Genomic DNA, 25,182 nt, shown 5'->3' on the forward strand with positions numbered 1-25,182 from the left:
AAGCAAGCTCTCACAACTAGCTACACTAAAGAGCTTGACAACTAGTTTACGGTAATGTAAAGAGAGTGATCAAGAAGGTTATACCGCCATGTAGATAAAGGAACCAATCAATCACAAGGATGAATAACAATGAAGACCAATCACCTCGGAATCAATGATGAACACAATGATTTTTTACCGAGGTTCACTTGCTTGCCGGCAAGCTAGTCCTCGTTGTGGCGATTCACTCACTTGGAGGTTTACGCGCTAATTGGCTTCACACGCCAAACTCTCAATAGAGTGCCACACAACCAACATAAGATGAGGATCACACAAGCCACAAGGAATCCACTAGAGTACCTTTTGGCTCTCCACCGGAGAAAGGTCAAGAACCCCTCACAATCACCACGATTAGAGCCAGAGACAATCACCAACCTCTGCTCGACGATCCTCGCTGCTCCAAGCTATCTAGGTGGCGGTAACCACCAAGAGTAATAAGTAAATCCCGTAGCAAAACATGAACATCAAGTGCTTCTAGATGCAATCACTCAAGCAATGCACTTGGATTCTCTCCTAATCTCACAAAGATGATGAATCAATGATGGAGATGAGTGGGAGGGCTTTGGCTAAGCTCACAAGGTTGCTATATCAATATAAATGGCCAAGAGAGTGAGCTTGAACCAGCCATGGGGCTTAAATAGAAGCCCCCACGAAATAGAGCCGTTGTACCCCTTCATTGGGCACAACACGGGCTGACCGGACGCTCCGGTCATGTTGACCGGACGCTGGACCTCAGCGTTCGGTCGCCCGACGACAACCACTTGTCCCGATCTCAACGGTCACTTGAGTTGACCGGATGCGTCAGTTAGAAAGTGACCGGACGTTAGATCTCAGCATCCGGTCGTTTCTAGTAAGGTTCCAAATGCCCGACCGGACTCACCCAGCGTCTGGTCACTCAACATCTCTTCTGTACACCCCACATCAGCGTACGTCAGCACTGACCGGATGCACCCTGCCAGTGTCCGGTCACTTTTTGCGCCAGCGTCCGGTCGAAGACCAAAACACGCGCCCTCTGCTGCCACTGACCGGACGCGTCGGTCCAACCGAGACCAGCGTCCGGTCACTTTCAGTGACCTCCATCTTTTCTGTAAAGAGTGTCGATGGCACCGTCGGACTGTCCGCACTCTATGGGCGGACACTCCATCGGTGAAGTTCCTAACCCTTGCTCAAATATGTCAACCACCAAGTGTATCACCTTGTGCATATGTGTTAGCATATTTTCACAAACATTTTCAAGGGTGTTAGCACTCCACTAGATCCTAAATGCATATGCAATGAGTTAGAGCATCTAGTGGCACTTTGATAACCGTATTTCTATACGAGTTTCACCCCTCTTAATAGTATGGCTATCAAACCTAAATGTGATCACACTCTCTAAGTGTCTTGATCACCAAAACAAAATAGCTCCTACAAATTATACCTTTGCCTTGAGCTTTTTATTTTTCTCTTTCTTCTTTCTAAGTCCAAGCACTTGATCATTACCATGGCATCATCTTCATCATGCTATGATCTTCATTTGCTTCACGACTTAGAGTGTGCTACCTATCTCATGATCACTTGATAAACTAGGTTAGCACTTAGGGTTTCATCAATTCACCAAAACCAAACTAGAGCTTTCAACTCGGCAAACATGCCATTTTTAAGTCTAGAATGCACAGAATGAACCGTCGTTTGTAGTTCAGGCTGCCGAAACAATATGATTTCGACGATTCGGCCTAATTCTAGAATTCGAGATGAGTCCTAGATGTTCTCAAAAACCAAAGAAAATACTAGGAGTGAATCAAATGAATCAAACAAAATGAAATGTATGTACTAAAGGAAATGGTTGGATCGATCGGTTAGACAGAAACAGATGGACATCATGGATGCATGCTATGATGTCAATTGTCGACTAAATGCTGGTGTGTATATTAATTCAACTCAATTAAGTTGATCATCACACGCTCATACAGACATCCATCCTGTGCTGTACATCCATCGTCCCTAGCTATATACTAAACAGAAAACAAAATTGAATGATCTAGATGCATGATGTGTACTCTAGCTACTAGCAAGGACGGCGGTCGTTTAGCACTAGGTGAGATGACATCACAACAACTCTTTTGCAACAAGCAATGCAAGCATTAAGACATCGAGTATTACAGTGTTCTAGTTAACACAAATGAGGCTGAATTGAACATACACCAACGCAGATGACATGTACTGGGGCCAGGCAAGGCAAGGTAAGTAACCACACCTGCTATTGGTCCTTGCAGATTTCCCAAGAGGTGGGCACCTCGCCGTGGCAGCGACAGGTTCCTTGCCCTTGCTGTTGGCGGTGGCGGGGTTCCTCCTCCACCTCCACCTCCCCTGAGCCTCGGTGGTCCTGCGGTGAACTGTGGAGATGGTCAGCGATTTGAGCATGCTGCGCTCCTCCTTGAGGACTACAAACGAGGAGGACGTAGGATTAGAAATCCCAGCTCGATGCGGATCGAAGTACTAGCCTACCACAGCCAGTTGCAGTGGATCGAGCACAAATCGGTGCCGTAGCTTCACTCACCGGCAACGGAGGAAGGCTTTGGCGCGGGTGTGATGACATAGGCAGCGAAGGAAGGCTTGGGCGCGGGCGTGACCGAGGCGGCGGAGGAAGGCTTGGGCATGGGCTTGGCCGAGGCGGCGGAGGAAGGCTTGGGCGCGGGCGTGACCGAGGCGGGAGGAGGAGCAGGCGGAGGAGACCATGGAGACAACGGAGGGTGGCACGGGGAGGGCACGACGTGCGGTCCTCCTGGGCTTGCTCGGGGTCGGGGTCTCAGCGATGAGGAGGAGGTTGGTGACGTCGCCCAGCAGCACCTCTATCGCCGATTTGTAGATGTGGTGTGCGGTGTGGTGTGGGTGGGCGGTGGGGCTGGTGTGCTCGAGTGCGGCGGGGCTGGTGTGGGCGGCGTGTGTGCGGCCGGGTGGGTCCTGGGTGGTTACAAAGGAGGTTTGCCGAGTGCCTGCGATCTAGCACTCGGCAAACACCCGTTATTTTTTTTTCATTTTCAATACCTAAACTGCTCGGTGGGGCCGTGAACGGATTTACCGAGTGCCCGAGATCTAGCACTCGGCAAACCTTGTTTTGTTTTTTTATTTTCAATAACTAAACTACTCGGTGGGGCCATGAAGGGGTTTGCCGAGTGTCCCAGATATGACACTCGGCAAAATTGAGATTTGCCGAGTGCCATATATCGGGCACTCGGCAAACTGATTTGATTTTTCCATATGCTATTCATTATTTTATTTTATTATTTTTATGTAATGTATTTTTTATTTCCTATGGTTACTGGACTAGATATTTAAAGCATCACATACATCAGAAATCCATCAAGATTTATATTACAAATGTTACAATAATGTATATGTCGTTACAGTAAAAATGTATATACTACAATAGAAGTTTCGTCATCTCTGAATCTATACTACTCTTATCCTTGGCTTGATCAATCCTGAAAGATACTCTTTTACTCAAAACATCGTCCATGGCGAAGGATGCATGCTATGTCTTGTAGTTCTTTGATCTCAAAGTCTAATAGCTTTTGGGGTTTTATGTTTCTCACGCTATCATTGAAGCAAGATGACATCAACGTGCACAAGTGTTAGACAAAACAGTAGTGTGTTTTATTGAATTAACTGATATACATAAAATGAGAAACATACACACCATTTTATTTCCTTCCATTGTGCTCTCGTTGAGATACTAATGCATTGCCCACATCATGTAGAACCCGCATTTGTTGTTGGCTATTAACTATTCTAGGGGTATGTGTTTCCATATAATGAGCCTCGAAATGGTTCTTCCTGTGCCCGTCTATATTTTTCTTGACTCAGCATGACACTATAAAGTGTGAAAGGCCATGAAATTAGAATGTGCTATGCGATTAGAAAATTATATGTTACTAGCTTCACTTACTTACTTAGCACCATGAGTAGGTCATTGATCCGAGAAAGTTCTCTTCGAGTCGCACACCTAGACATGTGATTGTGCAAGTTTGATATCTACGAGGATGTATTGGAAACTACACTCACAAACTTCTAATGCTAATCAGGCCTAGTTAACAAATAACCTTAAAAAATAAGAAGCACCTAGCTAGGTCCATATATCGGGCACTCGACAAACTTATTATTTCATGCAATACCACATCTTAACATGTTGTATGTACCTACCAAATAGATCCAGAAATATATCAATTCTTAACATGGAGTACCACATATTGTATGTGAAGAGTAGAAAAAGTTTCAAGGCCAGGAGTGAAAAAAACTTATTATTTCATGCAATACCACATCTTAACATGTCGTATGTACCTACCAAATGGATCTAGAAATATATCAATTCTTAACATGGAGTACCACATGTTGTATGTGGAGAGTAGAAAAAGTTTCAAGGCCAGGAGCGAAAAAACTTATTATTTCATGCAGTTGTAGCTCAAATTCAATGTATAACAATTAAAATTCTATAATTGCACTTAACAAATTAAAATTATCGAACGGATCCAAAAATTTACCAAAATTACACATGGATCAATCTATGTTCTCTATTGCCTATACAAAAATTTCTGAAGTCAAACCCCGATTCGACCGTCACTTTGAATCCAAATCTTACCGGATCATTCTCTACGCTACGATTCTTCTTCTGAGATACTTCGGATTGTAAACATCGTATGTGACAGATTGTTCAAAACCTTCTCAATTTTTTACCATAGCCTCCACATATGATATCATGAGACTTTGATAAATCTCATGTTTTTCAGACTTTGTTTGTTTTTTTAGAATTTAAAAATCATTCAACCACATGTTCGTGGTCGGGTTTCGTGAACAAGATGTTCAAACATTCTTTTCATTTCTTGGGCAAGGCCTCAAAATGGACTCAATAACATGAATATAATTTTTCCACTCATTTTATTCCATTATTTGAATCACTTGCAGTTCAAATTTGACTTATACCAAAAAATTCCTCTAAACGCAATAAATTAATTAAATATATCAAACGGATTCAAAAATATACCAAATTTTAACATGTAGTAACAAATGGTGTATGTGGATGGTAGAAAAAGTTTGGAGGGTAGGAGAGGAAAATAAGTTTTGTATTTGCCGAGTGTTGGGGAAAAACATTCGGTAAACTTATAATTTTACCGAGTGCCGGATGAAAACACTCGGCAAACTGATTATTTTGCCGAGTGCTTTGTCAAAACACTCGGTAAAGTTGCATTTTTGCTAACGCCCGGCACGCCATCAGACGGCCATCACACATGCTGGTCACGTGATACGATTTTGCCGAGTGTTAATTTATTGCCGAGTGTCGTATTGTAGGTTGCCGAGTGTCTTATAGTCTACACTCGGCAAATATTGTTTTTTACCGAGTGTAATATGTATGCCGAGTGTCTTACGTCCTACACTCGGCAAATTAGCTCTTTGCCGAGTGCCCGATTAATTGCACTTGGCAAATCGCACTCGGCATATTTACTGTTTCCGGTAGTGCAGCCGCGCTAGTGCCCCATCCCACGCCGCCGCCCGCCCGCCTCGGTGCCGCATCTCACATCGCCGCCGCATCCCGTGCCATAGAGATCTGCCCTGCATCTCACAGTAAATGATTTCAAATAGATTTTTCTTGTCATTTTCTCCACGCCATGCTAAATTTGAATTTTGAAATATAAAAACTTCAAATATAATTTTGTCATAGTAAGGATTTTAAATGAAAAAGTTGTCAACTACAGTTTTTTAGAACTAATTCAAATCAACAACTTTTGTTTTAGTTGTTTCTTCATTCGAGTTTGTTTGAAGAATTCAAAATTTGAATTTCAAAATATGATGAGCTGTCATTCTCCATTCACTTGAGAAATAAAATGACCAATAAATATCAACAAATACACAAGTGGTCTAGTGGTAGTGGTGGCGTTGGAGATTATTGAGGTTGTAGGTTCAAATCTTGGTGGTCTTTTCTTGTCATTTTTTTACGCCATGCTAAATTTGAATTTTAAAATATGAAACCTCAAATAGAATTTTGGGACAGTAAATTATTCCAAATAGATTTTTCTTGTCATTTTTTGCACGCCCTGCTAAATTTGAATTTTGAAATATGAAAACTTAAAATAGAATTTTGGGACAACAAATGATTTCAGATATAGATTGTTCTTGTAATTTTTTCCACGTCATGCTAAATTTGAATTTTTAAAATATGAGAACTTCAAATAGAATTTTCGGACAGTAAATGATTTCAAATAGATTTTTCTTGTCATTTTTCCTCGCCATGCTAAATTTGGATTTTGTAATATAAAAAACTTCAAATATAATTTTGTGATAGTAATGATTTTAAATGGAAAAGTCGCCAACTACAAGTTTTTAGAACTGATTCAAATCAACAACTTTTATTTTGGTCATTTTTCCATCAGTCTTTGTTTGAATAACGAAAAAGTCATCAACAACAAAGTTATAGGACTCATCAAGATCTACAACTTGTCTTTTGGTCATTTTCCATTCGAATTTGTTTAAACAATTCAAAATTTATATCTTGATGGATCAAGTCGTGGTTTCTATAACAAATAAAATAAAATGCTAGATCTTTCACAAACATATAAGTGGTTTAGTGGTAGCGAGGGTGTTGCTGTCTTCCTTGGGTTGGTGGTGAGGTTGAAGGTTCAAATGGTTTAGTGGTAGCGAGGGTGTTGCTGTCTTCCTTGGGTTGGTGGTGAGGTTGAAGGTTCAAATCTTGGTGGCACCCAATTTTTTTTTCTGATCATTTTTCACACCATGCTAAAGATTAGTAGCACTTGAACCGCAACATTATTTTGTGTTACTATAGGTCATATATTTGTTACACCTTTTATATGTTTCATTCATGTGTTATAATATAGTACACTTTTATAACATTTCGCTTGTAACACTAATTTTGTGTTACTATAATTACTGTCAGTAACACATCTTTATAAAAAACGTGTTTTGTGTTACAACCCAAGTCTGTATCACATTGTTTTGTGTTACCGTAAAATTTCATAGAAACACATCGATGAATGTGTACAAGAAAGTGTAACAATATTCTTGTTTTGTAGTAGTGTCTGTCCCTAGGACCTATCGGTCCCCTTTCTTTTGATGCATGAGACCACCACTAATGTCCCAGCTTCGGCTGTGTTAGGTCGACCTGCTTCGGCGCTCGATAGAAGTGCGTTGTATGTTTCTTTAAACTCTTCTCCTTAATACAATGATATGCAAATCTTTTGCGTATTCGAGAAAAAAACCACTAATATCAGGTCTTCTGCTCGTGGATAATTTCGGCATAATCGAGACCCACGAGACCACGGTGTGGTTGCTTGTTTATTTCGTCTATGGTAAAAAGGTGGCGGCAGTTGTAAGTTGTTGGGTGCTTATCGTACCATGCACATGCAAGTATATGCAACGACGAATGCAGCCGCTTGAGAGAAAGTGACATCAGCTGTGTCTTAATTTGTCGGCCACGGTGATTTTTCTACGCACGGAATGCTCAAACCACCAATTTCATTCTACTATGAGATTCGATCTTCCGCCCCCCGAAAGTCTGATCTTGATTGCCAAACTGAGAGTACACACAACACCCTTTCGCAACGCTTGAAATCCAGAAACGAGTACACACCCAAGTACAGGTCACGTGGAGCTAGCTACCGGCAAATCACCTGTCAAGATTCCCGGACACTGTCCTCTGGTTTGACCTGTCCCGGCCCGAGCAACGGCGCACCCACCACCACGGCGCCGTGATCGCTGAAAAAGAAACGGCGCACGAGGAGGAGCCCGCTGCGCGCTGCTGAAGTGTAGCTCGCGAAGGGTGTCCCGTGGCGGGTTTCCGTTTCCCGTCGGCTCCAGCCAAAGCCGAAGGACAAACAAACGAACTACTCCGTCCGCGGGCGGCGCGAATCGTTTCAGCATCCCGACTCCACGAACCTGAACGGAGGCACCACCTCTCCCCAGGGCCACACGTCAGACACGGCAACCGTTTCAGCCGTCAAGGAAGAAGACTACTCGTCCAACCAAACCTACTAAAGTAAAGTTAACCGACCAGGTTCCAACGGTCCCGCACCGCACCTGTATCATTCTGTTGGGCCCGCCCGGTGGGCCGGGAATAGAGGCCACGCGTCGGCGCCGCACGTGGACCAAGCGCCGAGGCCCGCCTGGCTGGCGGCCGCTTATAAGCTGCCCATCTCACCGGTTGTTTTTTTCAACCTGCCCCCTCCCTCCCTCCCTCCCTGGCTCCCTCCTCGAGCTCGGCACACAAGGACACACAACAAAAACGCGCAGGTGAGGGAATCCCTCCCATCCCATCCCATTCCAATTCATTTCCTCCGCTCGCGGCTCGCCTCCGACCGACCCCCAAAGCGGCGCTCCTGCTTTTCGGCCTTTGCGCCATCCGCCCACAAGCGATTCGGATTCTCCCTAGCATTCCAGGTGCGCGCGCGTGCGATCCCTAAGCTATTCCTCTGTTTTTAATCTCTCTCTCTTATGGGGTTTCGAATCCTGGTTTATGCGGTAATTGCGAGCGGGGGAGTTTTGCGCACTTCTGCAAAACTTCTTTCTTTCCCCTGTTGTTGTTTAAAGTCCAGAATAGCTCTGCAGATTGGAGTGCTTCTGATCGGCCTGTGAGGCTGGGGGTTTCCGCTGCGTTCTTCTACAACGATTTGATTCTAGCTGAGTGGCGTGGCATGCATTTTTTTTTCGCTTGTTGTAGTGTTCCAAGCTCCACAATCTCGTCACGGTTTGTTTCGGATTCCTACTGTTGGTGTCGGTTCTGTTTCTCTACCTGTGGTGTGTCATCTAGTTTGATCAGTTTTTAGTTTCTAGGTTGCCATGATCAGTGAGTGCATCTAGGTCTGATTACTGAATTTAACTTGATTGATTGGTGACTTCAGTTTGGGCGCTTTGAATGATTTCAAATTACTCGGGCCTTATTTCAAAAGAAATGATTCGTGGTCATTTATGGCTACTTTTTTTCTACAAAAGCAATCAAAATAATGGCTACCTGTTTTGGATTGTTCTAGGATGCTGGCAGGTGGGGTGATTTATTGGCAAATTAGCAACAACAGTAATTCATCTTTACGTAATTGGTAGGAGTAGTAAGCCTTATGTCAGACTGATAGCGACTGGCATCTGTTTCCACGCACTTGAGAAGGGATGGACGTCATGAGCAAGAATCTTTCTAAAGCAGCTATTCACCTGGTTTTGGTTATGATCCCATTTGAAGCCGTTTCACTTACTTGGAATAGAATGGAATCACACCCTTTGCCAAAAATGCTGTACTGCATTTGCCTTTTGCCAGTGAAAGAACATAAGCGTCAGAGCTTCAGAGCACACATTAGAATGTCTAGCCTTACAGTGTTTAACCATCTAAGTAACATATCATTAATATTGCAGGTTGCAGACTTAAAATGGAGAACAACGTTGAGAAAAATAACATGTTGAAAGAGTTCTGTATCCCAACTTATATTTTCGTACCGGAGTCTCCAGTGGAGCATGCATCTCAGATACCTACTTGTCCAGTGGTTGTTTTTATCAACACCAAAAGTGGAGGTCAACTGGGACGTGAGTTAATTGTCACATACCGTAAGCTTCTCAACCATGCCCAGGTAGATATTGTCTATTTTTTGCAGATATACTTGTTTGGTACCACATTGATCTTGCATTTTTTACTGCAGTAAATGAAATTATGGTTTTGTGGCTAGGCCTAACCATGTAATTATGTAAAATTCAGGTATTTGATCTGCTTGATGAAGCTCCAGACAAGGTCTTGCTCAGACTATACAGCAACCTGGAAAGGCTCAAGCATGGTGGTGACACTCTTGCTTCTGAAGTCTATAGGAGACTAAGGCTAATAGTGAGTGCAATCTGGCAATTTCATATTCGATCCAAGATCTCCTGCTAATATTTTTACCAATATTTTGTATGTTTGTTTATTTGAATAGTCCTAACATGCGTCTATTTTATCATGGAAATCCAATCAGGTTGCTGGAGGTGATGGAACGGCAGGTTGGTTGCTTGGAGTTGTATCTGATCTTAAGTTAGTACGTCCACCTCCTGTTGCTACAGTTCCACTGGGAACTGGAAATAACTTGCCATATTCTTTTGGATGGGTGAGTTTAAAAATCAAAACAATCCTTTTCTTCCTATTAGACAATCTTTACTGCAGTACTTGCATAGATCTGCTTTAAGCCTTTGATATATACTTGATGATAAGATCTTTAATGCATTCAGCTTTATGCAAAGGCGAAATATTTTGTAGTCCTTTTCTCCTTACATTGCAATTTTTTTTAACTTTAGTAGCTTTTCTGGTTAAGTCTAGAGAATTTTGGGTAGTAAACTCCTCTTTACATTGCCTTTTGTGGAGCTAGCTTTCGTGTTAGGCTGTTAGCTGCTAAGGAACACTTTATGTGACTGGCAGCCCATAATATCAAACAATTAATATGCAGGGAAAGAAAAATCCTGGAACAGATCATGATTCGGTCATATCATTTCTTCAATTAGTAAGGGAATCAAGAGAGATGAACATTGACAGGTGGGTTTGCTTTTTACAGCCTTCACTATCTTTCTGTATGAAATCTTCATATGGTATGTGGGTCTTGACTAATATTGGAATCATTACAAGAATTCAGCTGGCACATTGTCATGAGAATGGAGGGCCCAAAAGATTCTCCTTGTGATCCAATCGCACCTCCTGACTTGCCTCATTCTTTGCATGCATTTCGCCATGTGCCCAAGACAGATCCACAAGATATGGTAACAATGCTGGACATTACCATTTCTTTTCCTTAGTGTTAGCATAGTTACTGCATTTATCTACCTTTGCCTTTCTTTTTGGACATGGCTGTTGTTTCCCGCTTTCTCCTTCGTAAGAATATGATCCATCAGCTTTGCTATATTTGAATTACATGTTGATATATATTACTCTCTCCGTTCCAAATTGTAAGTCATTTTAGCTTTCTCCTAAGTCAAACTTCTTCAACTTTGATGAAGTTTATAGAAAAATGTACAAACATCTACAACATCAAACTAGATTCATTAGATAAACTATTAAATATTTTGATAGTGTATTTATCTGATATTGTAGATGCTAATATATTTTTCTATACACTTGGCCAAAGTTAGACAAGTTTGACTTAGGACATATCTAAAACGACTTACAATTTGGAACGGAGGGAGTAGATAATATCTTGAATTATAACAAAAGTGAATAGTACATATCATGCATCAAGAACAACCATTGCTCAAACACGCCTTGCTTGTAGTCTTGTGCTATTCTATATATACTCCATTACTTGAACTTCAAATATTTAGTTGGGATCTTTTCAACTTGTTGAGTAGAACATAAGGATTAATTAACCTTTTCAACTTATTGAATAGCACATAATGTATTTTGAAGTAGATACTTATTTTGTGCAATGTGTTTTTCTCTCCACTGTTTGAATTTCTTAAATGTCAGTTATCACATAAGAGAAAATTCTTGTAAAAATGATTGTGAGAAAAGTTGAACTAATTGTCAACAATATTATTTGAAAACAAACAATTTGAACTATGCTATGCTATGCTATGCCATGTTTTCTGTATAATCTTTTTATCTGCGTGTTCCCAGGAGTATTCTTACACATTTCGCGGGGGATTTTGGAATTACTTCAGTATGGGTAAGTTCCTTGTTCCAAAAAGATGTTTGCTTTAAGTTGTGGCTCAATACCTTTTGTTGATTTTTTTTAATAAAATGGAAAGAAGAAACTTTTCTCCTTAGCTAAAATGGCAGTTTGAAAGAGATTCTTTTTCCATCGCAGGAATGGATGCCCAAGTGTCTTATGCGTTTCATTCTGAGAGGAAACTGCATCCAGAGAAGTTCAAGAATCAGTTGTCCAATCAGGTGAAATAAGCCGGTGTGCTTTATTTATTTTCTTAGTGCTGGTCATTCCTTATAATTGATTCTCATTTATGATTTACGTATACGTTTAGCAGTACATAAACCAATCTCTATGCTATTCTGTACTGCAGAAAACATATTTGAAGCTGGCATGTACACAAGGATGGTTTTGTACCTCTCTGTTTCATCCAATGTCACGGTAATTCTCTTGGTGGCACTAACTTGGCTGTGGATCTGTCTTCTGTCGTGAAAAGGAATATTTGTCACAAGTTACAATTCAGAAATTTGGTATTTATTCTATTTATTTTTTAAAAAATCATGGCTTGTTGATAACATTGTAGTCGGCTCACATCACTTTTGGCATTTTTTTCACTGGCCCCAGGAACATTGCTTGCCTTGCGAAAGTGAAGATAATGAAGAAATCTGGAAAATGGGAAACCATGGAAATTCCACAAAGGTAAGCCTTCTGTGCTCTTCCTTGTCTATATCAATTACCAACTAGCCAGGTGCCAATATGTCTGATCCGATACCAAATAAATGACTACTACAGGTCAACTCAATCCGCTAATCTAGAAATTACATGTAAAATTAACATATAATGAAGCGAAGTAAGCGAAAAATACTCATATCATAAACACACATAACTCATGACTCACAGTCACAAATGTAAATCAATCTGTAGAAACTCCTCTAAAGTGATTTTGGCCAACTCTATAAAAAAGGGCAGACCCAGTGCCGGAGGCTCCCACATGAGTGGGGTCTGGGGAAGGGATAAACCGAGACAAGCCTTTCCCTCGCAAAATCTGCGGAGAGGCTGCTTCGAACCCACGATCTGGTGACTCAGTGAGACAACTCTCACCACTGCACCAGGCCTACCCTTCTATATTTTAAAAAAAGTATAAATAAACCGTGAGCATATCAAAGAGTTTTGGATGTTATGTACTCATCTTTGCGTTGATGAAACTTTGAAGTTTCACTTATAGCATATAGACAATATTGAAGCATATAATCCTCATGTTTTCCTTCTGAACCATCTTTCTAGTTAGCACACATCATAGTGGAAGCACTAGGTGCTTATATTATTTTCAGATGTTTGTGACATGATGTCAGACTAATGCTTCAAAATTGGGTATATATAATGTTCTTACCAAGTTTCTTACACCAATGCAGTATTCGGTCCATTGTTTGTCTCAATTTGCCTAGCTTCTCTGGTGGACTAAACCCTTGGGGAACACCAAGTAAGAGGAAGCAAAGAAAAGTGAGTTTAAGCTTATGCTAATGATATTCCTTGTACACTACCTTTTTTATACTATTGAACTCGATTTATTCCACAAAGGAAAATTATGTTTAGGAGGGTATTTTTAAATTTCCTATTTGATTCTCTCATGTGAATTATACTATTGCAGAGAGACTTGGTAATGCCTCCACTTGTGGATGATGGTCTTCTGGAGATTGTGGGTTTCAAAGATGCTTGGCATGGCCTTGTCTTGCTATCTCCAAAAGGCCATGGAACTCGCCTTGCTCAGGTTTGCAACTGCATACTGGATCATTACTTGCTGTATTTTCCCCCATCCACTCCCCACATGCCACATGCATTACTATCAGTGGATAGATGGATCTAAGTAATACTAGTTAGGGCCAGGCCCAATTCAAATGCAATTACAACTAGGCAAGCAGAAGGATTAAACAATTTAAAGCCTAGTCAAAATAAAACCACTCTGCTTCCGGAGATTCGACCTTCAATTCAAAGAAAACTAGTTCGTGAGCAATAAAATTCTTTTGTCTTTTCATGGTCAGGCTCACCGTGTTCGATTCGAGTTCCTCAGAGGCGCAACTGATCATGCTTACATGAGAATGGATGGGGAGCCCTGGAAGCAGCCTCTTCCCAAGGATGATGGCAAAGTCGTGGTAGAGATCTCCCATGCTGGGCAGGTGAAGATGCTCGCGACCAAAGACTGCATAGCCAAAGGCATCCATGAATCGTGCCCAGCTATTTCAACGGTCCATCCAGAGTCCAGCTCCAGCGACGACATGAACGATGACTTCGAGGAGGAGCGGAGGAACTTTGGTGCTGCCTTGTCTTTTAGATACTTGGGTGACGTGAACAAACAATAAGATTGAGCCTTGTACAGTTTGCTTGCATAGGACGTAGCGAAGTAGTTTGAGGCACTAACTTTTGTAAGATTGTAACTTGCCGATGTAAGATAACTTTTGCTGACAATACAACGGATTCTGGTGTGACTGTTTGTACCATCAGTATTTTTCAATACAGATTTTCTTCGGCAACTCATTGCCTGAGAAATGTTGTACAATCAATTCAATCTATATAAAGTTTCAGATATTGATTGTTTGACGGGCAAAGTTAACAACGTTTAACTTAGGACAAATTGAGATGGACTTGTATTACGATAGGAGGAAGTAATAATATACAATGGTTTGACTATTTTCTAAAGAATGTAAATGAAAGTGAATTTTCATTCCACTGGTGCACTAGACAAATCTCTAGCCACCAAGTTCTGTACAAACCCTACAAATACAACCCATCTCGAGCCCATTCCATGCTTGACCAAGTCATGCGCCACTTGTCACTCTTCCTGGGACAGTACTGAAAACTTCATCAAAGCCGGTGTACATCCAGAAGGACCAGAACCAGCTTATCTGAAAAATTACGCCATTGATAACCATGCCCCCAACAACTCCTAGATCAGACATTTGATTCTGACTTTCTGAGCATCTAAGCAATGACATTTCTTCAGCTCAGCATCTCATGCAATTCAATGGATTTACCAACCAATTTAAGTGCTGCGCTGATATGCAAGGATAAAAGTTTACTGCATACCTGAATGACCTAACCTACAGAAAAGGTTCTTGGACTTCACGATTTCATTGGGTTTGTTTCATCTTGAATCGTTGATTAGTATCGCACTTCTCACATCTCCACCAAAGTCGATAATCAGCCATCGAAAGTTCGAAACATAGAATAATGTTAGAATCTGATACCAGAATTGACTATTCAGGATGTGCTAGATTCTGAGGGTTCAGGAGGCCTAAAATATAATGGCATAAACCTACAACAACCAAAAGGAAGCTAAAAAGCTTACAGCATACAAATTCTTGGTGATGAAGATGGTAAAGCACACCAGCCTGTTTATAAAGTAAAAAAGGGCATCCAGATGATATTATATTCTAAATTATAGTATTCTTAGACAAGCCAATTTTAAGAGACAGAAACCTGGGCAAAAACAAGATTCAGTGAGGAATGTTATATCTCCATTCTTCAATGAACAGAAAAGCATTCAGTGAGGAATGTTATATCTGCATTCTTCAATGAACAGAAAAGCAACCGCACACATGTCCATTGCTCATGAAAGGAAAACCCAAAATCATTGTAAGCACAATGCTTGTAGTTTAACAAGTCATTGTATTAGGGAAACTCAAAAGTGTCAGCTGCGACAGTATGAAATCTATGAGAACCAAGCTTTTTTTCTTGTGCTTTACTCGAGATTCGTCTCTTGGTCTCATTGGTCTTGACTCTTCTAAATGAGGTTCCTGAACAAGATTATTGTTGTTATTAAGATTTCTAACCCTAAGCCTATTCACATACAAAATGCTTTTAGCAATATATACATCTACACCAATAAGAGTAAGCTAAAACGGGAAACTTTACATTCCCCTTGGCAAAAGTATGATAAATACATGTAAGCAGAAACTCACATTGTCAAGATTCCTTCATACGAGGTTATGGGCCCTCAAACAACCATCTACATGAAGCACTGCAGCTTGAAGGACACGAGACTATCAATCCACTCACTGTGAATAATGAATAAGCACTTAATGCCAGGATTCATCATGACTCAAAGGGTATGCACAGTTTGGTTTTCAACCTTAGTGTTACTCTTCTATTAAGTTCTTGCTAACAACAACTCTTGAACACAGCACGTTCAGTAGAACTTGGGCCTCCTTCAACAAACCCTCATGAGCAAGGCCTTCAATAAGTATAATGTAGGTTGATTCATTGGGCATGCATCCGTTGGATACCATATAGGCAAAAAAGTCGATAGCATTATCTATTTCACATCTTTTACAGAGCCCAAGTAGTATCTTGTTATACACCACAGCTGTGAGTCTCATTCCAATATCTTGCACTACGTGAAACATTTGAATGGCCTCTTCAACTCTATCTTCTTTTGAGAGGATACCAATGATTGAAGAAAATGTAATGACATCTGGCGATACTCCCTTGCTGACCAAGCCATGCAACAACTCCAGGGCATCTTCTGAACTGCAATCCTTGGAAATCCCATCAAGTAATGTATTATACGTGATCAGGTTAGGGGTGCAACCATGTTCCATCATTTGCTCAACGAGTTCAATTGCTTCCTCAATAAATCCTTTTTTGGCAGAAGAAACTCACAAGTACATTGAAAATCACTACGTTTGGAGGGCAATCCCTACGAAGCATTTCAGCTACGAGCTCTGCAGCATCATCTAACCGTTCAGCGTTGCACAAGCCTGTCAGCAAAGTAGTGTATGTGATGGTATTGGGTTTGCAGGGCATGCTGCGAAACAGTTCTAGGCACTGTCAATATGGCCTTGCACACAGAATCCATTGACAAGAGCATTGTATGTGACAACACCCACCGTACAGCCATGCTCAGACATTTGCTCAATAAGCATAATAGCTTGCTCGATCAACCCCTTTTGGCACAAGACGCAGATAAATGTATTGAATGTTAACTCGTTGGGGGGGCAATTATTCCGGACCATCTCTTTCAAAAGTTCCTTGGCATCATCCCCTCGTTCGCCACGACACAAGCCCTTTAGGACCGTGTTAGCTAATGGTATCTGGATTGCACCCATAGGAGCCCATGTCGCAAGTTTTTTCAATAACGATTGTTGCCTGCAAAGTATCAACTCCTACTACATTACTCTGATCCCCAAAGTTGAAAATGCCAGATATGTCAATGATTACAGACCCATCTCCCTGTTGAATTCTTCAGTCAAGCTATTAACAAAGCTGTTGGCAAAAAGATTGCAGTCTTCAATTATCCCATTGATTCATAGGAATCAATATGGGTTTATAAAATCAAGGACAATTTAGGACTGCCTTGTATGGGCATTTGAGTACATCCACTTTTGTCATCTGTCTAAGAAAGAAGTGGTCATTTTAAAATTAGACTTTGAGAAAGCCTTTGATAAAATAGAGCATTAGGCTATGATTTCAATCCTGGAAGCGCATGGGTTTGGACAAAGATGGATTTCTTGGATGAAAGCTATTTTTAGTTCTGGCACTTCCTCAGTTCTCTTAAATGGTGTCCCAGGCAAGAAGTTTCACTGCAGAAGGGGAGTTAGACAAGGAGATCCCCTATCTCCACTTCTTTTTGTAATGGCTGCAGATTTTTTGCAAGTGCTAATCAATAAAGCCAAAAACATGGGGTTGCTCAAGTTGCCTATTCCAATGCAGTCAGATTCCAGCTTTCCCATTGTACAATATGCAGACGACACTCTAATCATCATGGAAGGTGACCCCAGGCAACTCTTTTTTCTCAAAACTGTTCTACAGAACTTCACTGCTTCAACAGGCCTGAAGGTTAACTACAACAAATCAATGATGTTTCCCATCAACATCTCTGAGGAAAAGTTAGACCTACTGGCTAGAACCTTTAGTTGTTCTAAAGGGTCCCTGCCCTTCACTTATCTAGGTTTGCCTTTGGGAACAACCAAGCCTAAGGTCATAGATTTTCTGCCCCTGGTGAATAAGTGTGAGAGAAGACTTGGAGGGGTCTCCTCCATGTTAAATCAAGCTGGTAGACTTCAAATCACTAATGCAGTCTTCTCTTCTTTGCCAACTTACTACATGTGTACACTAGAGCTCCCCAAATCTGTGATCAAGCAGATAGATAAGTTCAGGAAAAATTGTTAATGGAGAGAGACTAATCTAAATGGGGGAAGTCGTCCCAAAGCTGCCTGGGAAATGGTATGCAATTCAAAGGAAGGAGGAGGCTCCAAATCATTAACTTAGAACTTCAAAATCAGGCACTGTTAATGAAAAATCTGAACAAGTTTTTTAACAGAAAGGATATAACTTGGGTGAATCTGGTGTGGGAAAAACATTACAGGAATGGCAGATTACCAGGTACAGTGAAGAAGGGGTCTTTCTGGTGGAGGGATGTGTTGAAACTTTTAACATCCTTTAAAAAGATGGCAAACATTCAGGTGAACAATGGGGATTCATTTTTTTCTGGAAGGATAAATGGAGCACACAGGCCCTTGATGAACAGTTCCCTCATGCATATTCTTTTGCTAAGAATAAACACATTTCTGTGAAAAATGCCTTCAGTGAAGGTGAATTCACTAAACCTTTTGCTTTACCTTTATCTCAAGTGGCCTTTGATCAAGTCTTAAGTATCCAGCATTTGATAGAGAATACAGTTATAAATGAGGGTATCAATGATGTCTGGACAAGTTTTTTAACAGAAAGGATATAACTTTTTGCTTTTACGCGCAGAGAGTGATTCAACTGTTGCATAAAAAGAGAAGGTCGGCGTTGTTCATCAAATTGGACATTTCCAGAGCTTTCGACTCCATAGCTTGAAGCTTTCTGCTAGAGGTGCTACAGGCTTTGGGCTTTAGCACAAAATGGAGGGATTGGATAGCGGCCCTACTTGGAACAACAACATCAAAAGTATTGATCAACGGGGAGCCGACCCAGGGTATCCGACATACACGGGGGTTAAGGCAAGGGAATCCTCTATCCCCCCTTTTATTCATTCTAGCCATCCACCCACTACAACGGATAATTGAAGCGGCAGCACAAAGAGGGATCCTTAAACCGGTGCTACCGAAGGCGGCTAATTTGAGGTGCTCCCTATATGCTGAAGATGCAGCGATTTTCGCATACCCTGCAAATACAGAGTTGGATCATCTACTCAAGATACTAAACTTCTTTGGAGAATGCTCGGGGCTAAAAATCAACATCTCCAAAATGGAAATTTTCCCTATAAGAATGGACAACACAGTGGTCTCTCAATTACTTCAAAATTTCCCCGGCAAGATTTGCAGTTTCCTTGGGAGATATCTAGGACTTCCTCTACACGTCCGAAAACTACACAGGGTAGAGGTACAGCCTTTGATAGACAAAATAGGAGCCAGACTACCAGGTTGGAAGGGCAGGCTCTTGTCCTCAGCGGGGAGAGAGACTCTAGTAAAAATGGTTCTATCAACTCAACCAATTTATCATATGACCGCATTTCCAGAACAAAAATGGTTAATTAGAAAGATCGATCGCTTGAGAAGGAGTTTCCTATGGAGGGGAGAAACGCCAGACAAGGTATATGGTGGGCATTCCATTATCAACTGGCCAACAACATGTAGACCCAAAGCGAAAGGTGGTTTAGGGGTTCTGGACCTTGAACGTTTCGCAAGAGCATTGAGACTACGATGGTTATGGTATCAATGGAAGCACTGAGATAGAGCTTGGAACAAGCTTGACCTTCCGGTAGATGGCCGAGACAAGGAGTTATTTGCGGCTTCGACAGTGGTGACAGTAGGTGATGGTAAGTTGGCCAGGTTCTGGACATCGTCTTGGGTCGGTGGGCGAACACCGAAAGCGATTGCACCGACATTGTTCAAGAAATCAAAAAGGAAAAATCTCACGGTGCAAAAGGCCTTGGAAGATAACCGCTGGATATCACATGTCATTCCATTAGGCACTGCACAGGAAATAAGAGAGTACGTAACCCTTTGGGAAGAGGTGAGCCAAATCTAGCTAATCGAGAATATAGAGGACAGCATCCGTTGGCGTTGGACGGTGGATGGGGAATACACAGCCAAAAGCGCTTACTGCATTCAATTCCAGGGCACATTCAGCAAACTAAAACTTCAACCGATTTGGAAAGCAAAGGCGGAACCCAAATGTAGATTTTTTACTTGGACTTTGCTGCATAAAAAAATCCTAACGGCAAACAATTTGATTAAAAGAAATTGGCCAAATGATCCAGTATGCAAGCTTTGTGGTATTGACCCGGAAACACCGATACATCTTTGCAAGGACTGCATTTCTCAAGGCAAGTTTGGTCCTTCATCAAGCGATGGTTCAGCCTATCGGTGATTGATACTGTCGGAATGACAGGATCCCTACACAACTACTGGCGAAAGTGCAGAATTAAGATAGACAAAGATCAGAGAAAGGCGTTTGATGGCATTATAATCTATTTTTGGTGGAATTTATGAAAGGAAAGGAATCGAAGAACATTTCAGAACAAGTTGCTGCAGCCTAGTCAGGTGGCACTCCTTTGCAAGGAAGATATAGAGCAATACCAGTTGGCAACAAGATTTCATGCTGGACCACAACAGGAGTAGTTCTAGCATTTGTTGGTCACTGTTCGGTTGGTCTAGTTTTGTGTTTTTTCGGTTTCAGGGTGTTTTTCTAGACTTTAAGTTGTCATCCAGGTGGGCATCTAGTTGGGTTGTCGGCTGGTGTGCCGTGGTGGCGGTGAGCTTGGTCTCCCGTTGTTTGTTGTAATTCTTTTTTCTAGTTCCTTTTTGCTCGTCTAATAAAAATCCGGCAAATCTCTTGCCGCCTTTTAAAAAAATGATGTCTGGACATACTCTGGGGGTGCATCTAAATTCAAATCTGCAGTGGCTTATAGAAAATTACTAGGACATCAAGAAATTGACCCAGCCTTCAAGTGGTTCTGGAAGTCATCCTGTCAGCCGAAGCACAAGGTAATTTTTTTAGTTACTGCTAAAAGATAGGCTAAGCACAAGGAACATTCTAAGAAGAAAGCATATGGCTCTAGAGACATACAACTGTGAAATTTGTTCAATGCTGGTGGAAGAAACAGTGGATCACCTGTTTTGGCACTGTCCATTTGCTCAACAGTGTTGGGGTCTCTTAAATCTGAATATAATTCAAACAGGAGGAACTTTTGAAAATGTAATGGCCATCAAAGATCAAATGCACAGTCAATTTTTCATGGTAGCTGTCATCCTTATGAGTTGGACAATCTGGAAGGCAAGGAATGAGCTTATTTTCAATAATAATCAAGTTGGCATTCAGGAGTGCAAGATTTATTTTTTCAAAGAAGCAAAACTTGTCTCCCTAAGGGTGAAAGCAAGTCTGTCTGCAACTTATGAACAATGGATCCAGCAGCTATAATTGATCAGGGTGTTAGTTTTATTCTTTGTTTCCTTCTTCGTTTCTTGAAGCTGCTCTGTTTAGCTCTGTAAAGCTCAGTTATTTCGGTTTGCCTTTCTTTTGTCAGTAATTTGTACTCTCCTTGTTCAGCTAATAAAATTCTGTGCAGGGGCCTTGGCCCCTTCAGTTTCCTCAAAAAAAAAAAAAATTTATAAAGGCATCGTCAACCCGGCCTTGTTTGCAAATTGAGTTTATGATAATATTGCACAAGGTAGTGTTGGTGGCGCACCCATGCTCCGTCATTTGTTCAAGAACTTGAATAGCTTGCTCCACCATACCTCCGACAAAAGAATCTGATTAGCATGTCAAATGTCACCTGGTTTGGCACGCAGTTCTTCTCCATCATCTCCGCAAAGAGCTCCACAACGTCATCCCACCGCTTAGAAGTGCACAAGCCCTTCAGGAGGGTGATATAGCTGACAGTGTCGGGCTGGAACCCATAAGATGTCAGCCCCTGGCAGCGGCGGGTCACCGCAACGTGAGCACGACAATGGATTCGGCCGGCGAACCCTGACGCCGGCGAGGTTGCCCCTCTGCCTTGGCGTACTCTTTTGGTATCGTCTTACAGAGTCACGGGCACTTAAGTGCCATACAGTTTCTGGCCTGTGGGCCCACCATGTCATACAAGAATGAAAACGTAAACGGTAAATGTGTTTGTTTCTGCAGAAGACGGCTTCCAGCAGCTCACTCAGTGGCAGCCAGTGCACCTGGGCTGACATAAGAGGGCAACCTGTTCAAGAGCTCCCTTGCGTCATCAACACGGCCTTCCCTGCACATGCCATTGATGATGACGTGACGATGTTGGGCGTGCATCCCTTTGCACGCATCCTGTCAAGGACTGCCATGGCCTGCTCGAACCCACTGTTCCTGCACATGGCCTCCAGGAGCACAGTGTAGGTGACGACGTTGGGCTGGCACCCGCGGCGGAGCATATCGTCGAGCAAGCTGAGCGCGTCGGCGACCCTGCCGCGGTCACAGAGCACGCGGATCAGTGGCGTGTACGTGTAGGCGTCTGAAGCGACAGGCATGGAGCCGATGAGCCTGCGCGCGGCGTCGAGGTGGCCGTACCGGCAGTACCCCGCGACGAGGGTGTTGTAGGCGAAGACGTCGACGGGGGACCCAGATCCCTCGGCGGCGCGGAGCACGCGGGCGGCGTCGGAGGTGCGGCCCCGGCGGCAGAGGTTGCGGATGAGCTTGGTGCAGAGGTAGACGTCGGGGGCCTCCCCGTCGCGGTAGGCGGAGCGCTCGACGAGGCGCGCGGCACCGGCGAGGTCCTCGCGGGCTATGAGGCGGCGGAGGTGGGCGCTGGCGGGGTTGGGGGCGTTGGGCGACTCGGGCCTCGTGGTGGCAGCGGCGGGGGCGGTAAGGTGGTGGGGCTTGGGGTTGGGGAAGTAGGCGTGAGGGAAGGGGAAAGACGACTGGAGGAGCGCGGCCATGGTGGCGAGTCTTCCCGCACCAGGCGCCGCGCCGCACCGCTACAGCTCGAGGACCGCTCCTCGCGCCGCTCCAGCGCTCCTGCGCCACGCCGCCGCCATTCACGCCTCCTTGGAGGGGGCGAAAGTCGAGCCTCCTGCGCCGCAGGCTTCCTGCACCACGCCGGCATTCGCGCCTCACCGGAGAGCGCGGAAGTCGAGCTGACGGCACCACGCGGTCCTGGAGGAGCTCCTGTGACGAAGATGGCAGTAGACATGGATGTCCGGAGGCATGCACGCCGTGAAGGAGCTCTCTGCAGGGACTAGATTCAAAGCTCCATTGCTTGAGTTGCCTATGGTTCATGTAATTAGATTCTTCATGTCTGTACAATGAAATCAAGAGGTCTCATCTCGAGGTATTGCATTAACAAAACTTGTGAAAATTGAAATCTCTAGCTGCATCAGATTTGCAGCATATTGATGTCTCCTTTATGTGTTGAGGTAACACCACTTTGCAACATCAGATTTGCACAGACACAAAGCCATTTTGGCTCCACAAATACATCAGATTTGTACACAAATAGAAACATTTTAGTAAGCACACAATTGGTAAAGAGATAAGCACACTTCAGATTTATGTGTTCCAATAATATTTGCTACTACTGAAGCCCCAACATGTGCTACTCCTAATATTCTAAAGGCCATTTCACATGTACATTCACGCCACAAAAGACTACATTTAGACCGCAAAAGACTGTAGTTAGCTGTGTCTAAAATGCTATCTGACTAGCCTATACATACTAGAACTGAAGGTCATCATCAACACAAGTTGCAGTTGTTATGAGTTGAGTAAAACTGCTAACGGCATTGTATTCTTGAGACTACAGAGTTGCTTTTTTGCTGCTGTCGTCCTTCTCCAATTGGACTTGGGGCTGAACAACAACATTTTTCTTTCGCCGCTGCCAATGAAATTAAAATAATTAATTTAGATTTACATTGAAAACAGTATGTAGAAATGTATAGGTTACAGACAACATACCTTTGCCAACATCAGTGACTTCATAATTTCCTTCCCCCTCAGTCCAATGTAATCCCCATATGCCATCCAAAACTGCCGAGCCTAATCCGAATCTTTAAACCTCAAACCAACTTGAGGTGTTCCCTTAGTGAAGTTCTGCCATTACCTTTAACGTAAACCAAATTTTCCTTCTCAAATTCTGTCAAAAAGAATAAATTTACTGCACACAATGGATAGCACATGATGATTCCTAAATCAATAAACAGGAATGTGATAGGGAAGAGGTCAGTTACTTTTCTGATTTCAGGTATAGATGGAAAGATTGTTGTATGTGAAGTGAACGCAAAATACAGGAATGTGATAGGGAAGAGGTCTGGTACTTTTCTGATGTGAAGTCCTTACAAGCTCCTCGACGTTGACGGTGTGCTGGGCCAGTGGCCCAGTAGCAATGCTGCCGAGCAGTCAGCGTCCTAGCGTACGTGCTGCGTAGTTCGATGGCTCGGCTCCTCCGGGCAGCAGGCGGCGGATTCCTCGGCTCCTCTGGACGGCGGGAAGCCGGCGCCGCTGCGGTCAGCATAGGCCACAGGAAACCAGCGCGGCGCACGGCCCCGGCGTCGGTGCTGTGCAGTTCGGTGGCTAGGCTTCTCCGGGCGGCGGGCAGCAGACTGCTCTGCTCCTCTGGACGACGGGAAGCGGGCGCCGTGGGCGCAGCCAGCGGGTAACCAGCGCGGCGCGCGCGAATGAGCAGGCCACTCCCGCCCGGATTCAGGCTCTCTAACGACAAATCAGCTTCAACCGGTTTATCATCGGCCGAACAGGCCCGGGTAACGTTACTTCGAACCTATATCCAGCGTCAAAGCGCCATCCGACGGCTGTCAGCGTTTCCAGGAGATTTTCCACTTTTTCTCCGTGAAGATAGGGCGGGCGAGACTCAGTAACGTTGCTCTGGCAGGTCACGTCGTGACTTTCGTGCCTGCATCCAACGTCCAAACACCATCCAACGGTTCAAAAAAAAGTTCTCAGTAGCTGGTGGGATCCAGCTTCGTGTTCACCGGTTCACACCGAGTCCCCCCTCACACCGAGCCGCCGCAACCCATCCGCTGGCTGCAGCCCTCCCGCGCTGCGCGCGCCGCTGCCAGCATCCCGCTCCGCACCGAGCGACAGTTCTCCTGTGCTGTGCGTCGCCGTAGCTCTCCCGCTCGGCACCGCGCTGCCGTTCTCCCGTGCCGCCGCAGCCCTGCCGCGCCGCGCACGCCGCTGCCAGCATCCCGGTCACCGACTTGCAGTTCTCCCGCGCTGTGCGCCGACGTGCCTGTCCGCCTCACGCGCGAACATCCTCGCAGCATCGACATCCCCGGCGCCCACAACGCCCGAACGTATCCCGACGCACTGCGCCGGCGTCGCGGACCAGATACACCTTGCGTGGAGCAGGCGGGATGATTAGTAGTAGGACGGGTTGGCGTGCCGGAACACGACGGCGGACGCAGCCTGCCGCCAGCGCTGCGGCCGTCAGGGCCGCTACGTCGGAGTCAGGTCTGTCCTGGTTGCGCGGGAAGGAGGCATGTCTGAACGCGGCGCCGCACCGCAATTCCACGCACGCTCGCACTTGTAGCTTCTTCCATCGATTCGTCACGTACTACTACGT

General features: G+C 43.7%; 1 protein-coding gene and 2 pseudogenes across 1 annotated transcript; 1 reads left to right on the forward strand and 2 right to left on the reverse strand.

Moving 5' to 3' along the window:
- Positions 1 to 2,187: 2,187 nt before the first annotated feature.
- LOC136461049 (uncharacterized) lies at positions 2,188 to 3,538 on the reverse strand (annotated as a pseudogene).
- Positions 3,539 to 8,330: 4,792 nt separating this feature from the next.
- On the forward strand, positions 8,331 to 14,248 carry LOC136459131 (diacylglycerol kinase 1-like). Its single transcript, XM_066459031.1, has 13 exons — positions 8,331 to 8,463; positions 9,427 to 9,638; positions 9,764 to 9,886; positions 10,014 to 10,142; positions 10,479 to 10,564; positions 10,662 to 10,785; positions 11,639 to 11,687; positions 11,829 to 11,911; positions 12,040 to 12,107; positions 12,291 to 12,365; positions 13,079 to 13,166; positions 13,315 to 13,434; positions 13,706 to 14,248. Exons 2-13 carry the CDS (start codon positions 9,441 to 9,443, stop codon positions 14,021 to 14,023), a joined length of 1,461 nt encoding a protein of 486 aa, XP_066315128.1. The 5' UTR covers positions 8,331 to 8,463; positions 9,427 to 9,440; the 3' UTR covers positions 14,024 to 14,248.
- Positions 14,249 to 15,799: 1,551 nt separating this feature from the next.
- LOC136459133 (pentatricopeptide repeat-containing protein At1g09900-like) lies at positions 15,800 to 22,543 on the reverse strand (annotated as a pseudogene).
- Between the last annotated feature and the right edge of the window lie 2,639 nt (positions 22,544 to 25,182).

Source organism: Miscanthus floridulus, chromosome 6 (genome assembly GCF_019320115.1).
Source record: "Miscanthus floridulus cultivar M001 chromosome 6, ASM1932011v1, whole genome shotgun sequence".
NCBI lineage: Eukaryota > Viridiplantae > Streptophyta > Magnoliopsida > Poales > Poaceae > Miscanthus > Miscanthus floridulus.

Coding starts and splice junctions, on each gene's coding strand:
- LOC136459131 (XM_066459031.1), top strand. CDS start 9,441: ATGGAGAACAACGTTGAGAAAAATAACATGTTGAAAGAGTTCTGTATC. Junction 12,366..13,078: donor ACCATGGAAATTCCACAAAG/GTAAGCCTTCTG, acceptor ACACCAATGCAG/TATTCGGTCCATTGTTTGTC. Junction 13,435..13,705: donor ATGGAACTCGCCTTGCTCAG/GTTTGCAACTGC, acceptor TTTCATGGTCAG/GCTCACCGTGTTCGATTCGA.